The sequence below is a fragment of the Nicotiana attenuata genome, unplaced genomic scaffold (genome assembly GCF_001879085.1).
Source record: "Nicotiana attenuata strain UT unplaced genomic scaffold, NIATTr2, whole genome shotgun sequence".
In the NCBI taxonomy this organism is placed as follows: domain Eukaryota; kingdom Viridiplantae; phylum Streptophyta; class Magnoliopsida; order Solanales; family Solanaceae; genus Nicotiana; species Nicotiana attenuata.
Genome location: NW_017672775.1, coordinates 7,142 through 13,153, shown reverse-complemented (window position 1 = coordinate 13,153; position 6,012 = coordinate 7,142). Strand labels below are relative to the sequence as shown.

The window sequence follows — 6,012 nt, the reverse complement described above, 5'->3', positions numbered from 1 at the left end:
TTATGAAAGTCAGTGATCACAATTAGAATTCTTAGCTGAAAGAGTCAAAAGTCCTTTAACAAGGTATTTTTTCCACTATATATAAGGGACAACCCCCTTCTGAACCCTAGAAAACATACCATAGTTAATGTATTATAGATTATAGATACATAAATATATAGATGCATGATTGAGACTATATGTTCACATATCTTTCTTGCCACCCAGTCCCATCCCAGGATTACTAGTCTACGAACTATTTATTTGAATAGTTTCATTGGCAATAATGTGGTATTTTTTGTCTCTATTTCATGCTGTCAGTCATCATCTAAATAAGTACTCTAAAGTCCAAAATGAAATCAATCAGTTTCAGGGCAGAATATATTTTGTCCAACAAAAACAAAAGATATACATCAGAATTGATTTGGTGTTTATAAAGTTCCAGGTGTGTCTTGTTCATTGCTCTAAATGTCAAAAGCGAAGTTTGACAAATTAAAAAAAAAAAAAAAAAAATACGAGAAGAGCTGCATATTTGCAAACACAGAGAAGTTGTCAGATATTGATAATCCAAAGTCACTATCTTAAGAATAATACAGCACAAGACCTATGAAGATGACCACTATTAAAAATGAAATGGCTAATATATTGGAAGGCCAAACAAAAAATAAATAGGAAAAAAAGAAACGTCAAGTCGTCGGTCTCATTACATACAAGGACTCTGGTTTCTACAATTAATTGTGTCCATCTTTTATAATTGCCAAGGACCATAATAGTATGATGAAGTAGTAGAACTAGTTGGAAACTTTTCCAGTGCTTGAACCACCTCTCTCATGCCTGGTCTCTTCTGAGGCGTTGGTGATATACAGTTATACCCTACTTTCAACAATGCCAACAAGGCATCTTCTTTCCCTTCCATATCAGCACGGATCGCCACATCAGCCAACTTTAATACTTTATTCTTCTCTTCACCTGCAGACGTGGCAGCTCCGATGGCTGCTGCTGGTCCCATTTCGTCCGAAACAATCACCTTTCCGGTTAGCAACTCCAGCAACACTACCCCAAAGGAGAATACATCCCATTTCGGGTTGGGCTTCAGGCTACGAAGCGACTCGGGTGCATGGTAAGGAGATATGCCCAATGCACTTGGACTTGGGCTAGGAGTAGGCCCAGATGCAAAGTCCTGGAAGCTGTCACGAGAGGCTGTGGACCTCTTGCTACCAAAATTACGAGCCGATCCATATGTCTTATGACTGCTATCTCCTGTTACAAGCCTTTCAATTCCAAAATCTCCAATCTTGGGTTCCATGTCTGCTCCCAGTAAAATGTTACTGGGCTTCAAATTGCCGTGTACGTGCTTCTTTTCATGAATGTAAGTGAGCCCACGAGCCACACCCTTAGCAATCTTTAGCCGTACTTCCCAGGGGACGTGACACGGAGAAGAACCAGCTTTTTCTGAAACCACATGAATGCAGACTGTTAATATAAGTAAGTATTCAATACCAGCATCAGGTCAATGTAATTTGCAGTAAATGTAATTTGATAACTTAGAAAGTAAAGTCAAAAACTTGATATAACTTGTTGGTGGTAAAATATTTCTTTATTGATCTTGAGTCCCCTACACAAAGGAAATGCCAGAATTGGAGACACAAACAAAAAAAAGCATACGCATGGCCTACAGAGCAATATGTTAAAATAGGTAGTGATTTTCCATGAAAGTGACAAGTAGAAGAGGGGCGTTTGGCGTATTATGCAATTTTGGATGTGTATATCGCAATCAGGGACACTGGCCCAGTGACCCATTCAGAAGAAGACACGGTTGACTTGCAGTGAACTACCGCTATTTCCACATTAAAAACAAAGCCTTTAATTAGTTACAACTACTCCCACCACCTCCTTTACGTCCCCGTCCCCGTCCCCGTCCCCGCACATTTTAATTTTTGAATGACTTACTTGTTCCTTCTTTCTTTTGAATATTTATTTAAGTGTAAACCAATTAATTTAGGAGCATAATAATGAAGATTACTGTATTACCAACTCTAGAATGAAGGCAGTTATGTTATTGAAGTGTAATTTATTGCCAACTTAAACATGGAACAGAAAAAGGAAGACTTACTGTAACGTGCATTAGCAAGGCTGCCATTAGGAACGAAATCGTAGATGACCAGTTTCTCTTCAGCACCCCAGTAGAATCCACGGATTTTAACCAAATTAGGATGCACCAATTTAGCAATTACTTTGACCTGATTCTCGAAATCTTTAAACCGTTCGACGCCGCTTTCTCCAATCCGCCGCACAGCCAGTGTTGTCCCATCTTCTAACACCGCCTTGTACATTATACTCGACCCACTAGCTCCCAAAATGTAAGCTGATGCTTTAAGCAATGTCTCTAACTCAAGCTCTCTTTCTCCATCAACCGTTACCAATTCTCCTGTTTTCTGCTCTATTGTCACGTGATTCTGCTCACCTTTTAGGGATATTTCACTTCCATTGGAAGTTTCTGATAAATCGTCACCATTTCCGTGCCTTGGTTTTTTCAAACAAGTCCATGATCTTAACCAGTTGTATTCTTCTGAGGATGCTGACGATGCCCAGTCAAAATCTTTTGCACTTTCCGCTTCTTGCTTTATCCTACTTTCTATTCTTTTCTTCTTTTTGGCTCGATATACGCACATGAAAATCAGTGCTAGAACTCCTACTGCTGCAACATCCCCTGCTATTATGCCTATAATTGTGCTAGTTTTCAGCCCACTTTTTCCTCCTTTAGAAGAGCCATTTGGGGATGCTGCTGCTGGGTTTGAGTCAATGGTCTTGGGAATGGCTGCAATTGCTGGAGAAGAAGTTGGTTCGGAGGCATTTGGTAGAGTTGTTATTGTAGAAGGAATTGGACACAAATTTTTCATTGGCTCACCACATAATTCGGGATTCCCAGTAAAAGCTTTTCTACTTTGGTTGACAAAAACACTAGACTCTGGAATTGCACCGCTGAAATTGTTGTAGGAGAGATCTAAGGTCGCATTTTGAGGAATTTTGCTGCCAAATTCTGGCGGGATATCTCCAGAAAGTCTATTAAAAGAAACGTTAAAGTAACGGAGATTACTGCCTCCAAAATTGGGAGGCAGCGATCCATTAATCAAATTAGAAGACAGATCTAAAAATTGAACCGACTCAAACCCAACAGGAAGTGAACCAAAAAAGTAATTATCTTTCAAAGAAACAACAGTTAGGTTACGCAGACTAGTCAGATTTGCCGGTAAGCTTCCCGCCAAAGAGTTACCGGAAAGATTAAGAAACTGAAGATTCTTTAAACCTCCGACGAGCTCAGGCAACTCGCCGGAGATTCTGTTGTTAGAAAAATCAAGTGTTTGAAGCTCAGGGGCAGTAAACAGAGTAAGAGGAATAGAGTCATTAATGGAATTATTAGAAAGATCAAGATTTGTAAGATATTGAATCATACCAAGACTAGAAGGAAGAGAACCAATAAGCTGAGAATTGGGAAGAGACAAGCCTATGACTCGTAGGTTTGGGTCTGAAACATTTGGGTTTCCACAAGTTACCCCTGTCCATAAACATGGCGTCTCATTCCAAGAATACCAGTTTTGCAACACACCTAAAGGGTCACTCAGAATATTATACTTGAAAGTCAGTAACAAAACTCCATCAGTATTAAGCCCAGAAGCTTGAAATCCAAGTATAAGAAAAACAATAATCCTCCTCCACCATAAATGGAGATCAAAGATTTGGAATTTCATGTTGTCTCAAAATGTTCCCACATCTCTATTTTTTCACTAGAGAGAGAGAGAGAGAGAGAGAGGAAAACAAGTTGATGAATAGAGTAGAGGAAAAAAAAGAATAAGTGGGATTTATGATACAAAGGGGACCATGTGAAGAGAAGTATTTTTAAACAAAATATTGAGACTCAGTGCAGAAGAACACACACAGCTCACCGAAAACCAACCTTCCTCACCAATATGCTTTGTTCAGACCATTGTAGATAGCATTAAGTATTTAAGATATACTGTAGTACTTCACTATTAATTGCTTTCACTATCTACTTGTGTAATTTCCTTTTTCCAATGCTTACATATTTGCTAACGTTTGCCAACACATGCTACTTACATTGTATATTCCTGTTCCAAAATACTATGTTTTAAAGTAATGGAAAACAAAGACTTAATTAAGGGAATAGCATCTTTAGTGGCTAGGTGACACCAAGGTAGAGTTAGACTTTGCAGAACTACTCTTATACACATGGACTTTATAAAATGGTTCTTCTTATAAACACTATTGCTGTCTTATTTATCATTTCCATGTGACTAACAGAGATTTTTCGTCCAGATTATTAGATTTTATTTCAGAAATTGTAGTGTTGGACTATGATTTGTTAAGCTGGATCTGAAAGTACTACGTAGTATATTTTTTGTTAATTTAAGGATTCCTCCAGTGAATGTTTCACGGGACACAAGTTGTATGTTCTGCTAACGTTGGGATTTATTAGAATCAAAAGTTTCAGACAATTCTCCTACTAATTAATTATACTCCAGTAGATAAGACATATACTTAAAAAGGGGGATGAAGTCATCTGGTGGGAGTGGGCAGTAATTATACTTTTATGAAATGTCAAAAAATCTGTTCTTCAAAAATGCAATTTCAAACTCGCAACTCCCAAGAAAGAAATTAATGAGTCTCTGAATGCAAAAAGAATGCGAGAATGATTATAGTCACATTCCATTTCTCTGTTTTGTCATGGTGGAAGCATAATGTAGACCACTTTAAAACCTTTTGGAATTACTCCCTCCATCTCAAATTAATTTATTTGTTATATTAGAAGTTCAAGAATATATTAATTATTTTTTCCTATTCTACCCTTGGTATTAATTGTTCTACAAATACCTTTATTATATATAAGTATTAAATGAAGAGAGATTATATTTTAAGACATAAATAAGGATAAAATAGTCAAAAACTTTCCTATTTAATATTATCTTAAAAAGCGTATAAAAGAAAAATACAATAAATAATTTGAGACGGAGGGAGTATCACTGTAGTTTATCAAAATAATGTTTTGTGAGGATGTTGGCTCCATCGGATCAACCCACACTCAAAGACTCTTGAGTTGCTTACCAGCAAAGATTTCTTTGGTCTGCAGTCAATTTCCGAGAACCAAATCACCCCTAGACATGTACATGTGTAGTTTATGACCTTTAGTCTTTTTCCGAGATCTAATCTTTTGTTTTAGTCACTGATTGGATTAGGAATCCAATAAAATGTTAAACTTTTTTGGTGTTCCCTTGCACTTTCTAAAATGGTTGTGGCAGCTTTCTCTACTTTTAATTTATAATTCAACCAAAAAGGGTAACCCCCTCCTCACCCAATTTAATTTATTTAATCCGGTCTGTTAACCAAACTTTATTGGTTCTGTGGTTTACCTGCATAATTTGTAGCATTAGGAAAATATTCAGCGTCGCAAGAAAAAGTAGGGAAAGGTTCCTTTTTTCTGGATGTGCATATATATAATTAAAAATGATTACTTCCTTCCATTTACGGATGCCTTTACATTCGACCACATATAAATTGCATCACACCCTCTGACTTGAATTAATATTTAATTCATATTTATTAGAATATATTAAAATATTTACTTTTTCTATCAAAATGCTTTTTTGGTACATTGCAAAATTAGACTAAATACATTACTTAAAAGTTATTCATAAGTTACATGGCTTGAATCAGTACAATGAAAACTTTATTTTTTGAAGCAGCTTCCTAGGTTATCATATATCCATCATATCTTATTTGTGATTGTAACTAGATGTGTTCATAAAAACCCGAAAATCGAACTAACCCGAAAATCGAATTAAATTGACCAAAAAAACAGATACTTTTTTGGTTTGGTTTGGTTTTGATTTTGAATTTTAAAAACCAATCAAATTTGGTTTGCACTACTAAAAATTCGGCAAAAACTGCCCACGGTAGACCGACCATTTTTGGTCGGTCAAAAAATCAGCCAAAAAATCGACCAAAGTTGGTCGCTTT

General features: G+C 36.6%; 1 protein-coding gene across 1 annotated transcript; it reads right to left on the bottom strand.

Moving 5' to 3' along the window:
• Positions 1-508: 508 nt before the first annotated feature.
• Positions 509-4,006, bottom strand: LOC109214464 (probable LRR receptor-like serine/threonine-protein kinase At4g37250). Its single transcript, XM_019378381.1, has 2 exons — positions 2,093-4,006; positions 509-1,431 (listed from the first exon to the last, which is right to left on the bottom strand). The coding sequence occupies exons 1-2, from the start codon at positions 3,726-3,728 to the stop codon at positions 728-730; spliced, it is 2,340 nt and encodes a 779-aa protein (XP_019233926.1). The 5' UTR covers positions 3,729-4,006; the 3' UTR covers positions 509-727.
• Between the last annotated feature and the right edge of the window lie 2,006 nt (positions 4,007-6,012).

Coding starts and splice junctions, on each gene's coding strand:
- LOC109214464 (XM_019378381.1), bottom strand. CDS start 3,728: ATGAAATTCCAAATCTTTGATCTCCATTTATGGTGGAGGAGGATTATT. Junction 1,432..2,092: donor CCTTGCTAATGCACGTTACA/GTAAGTCTTCCT, acceptor ATGTGGTTTCAG/AAAAAGCTGGTTCTTCTCCG.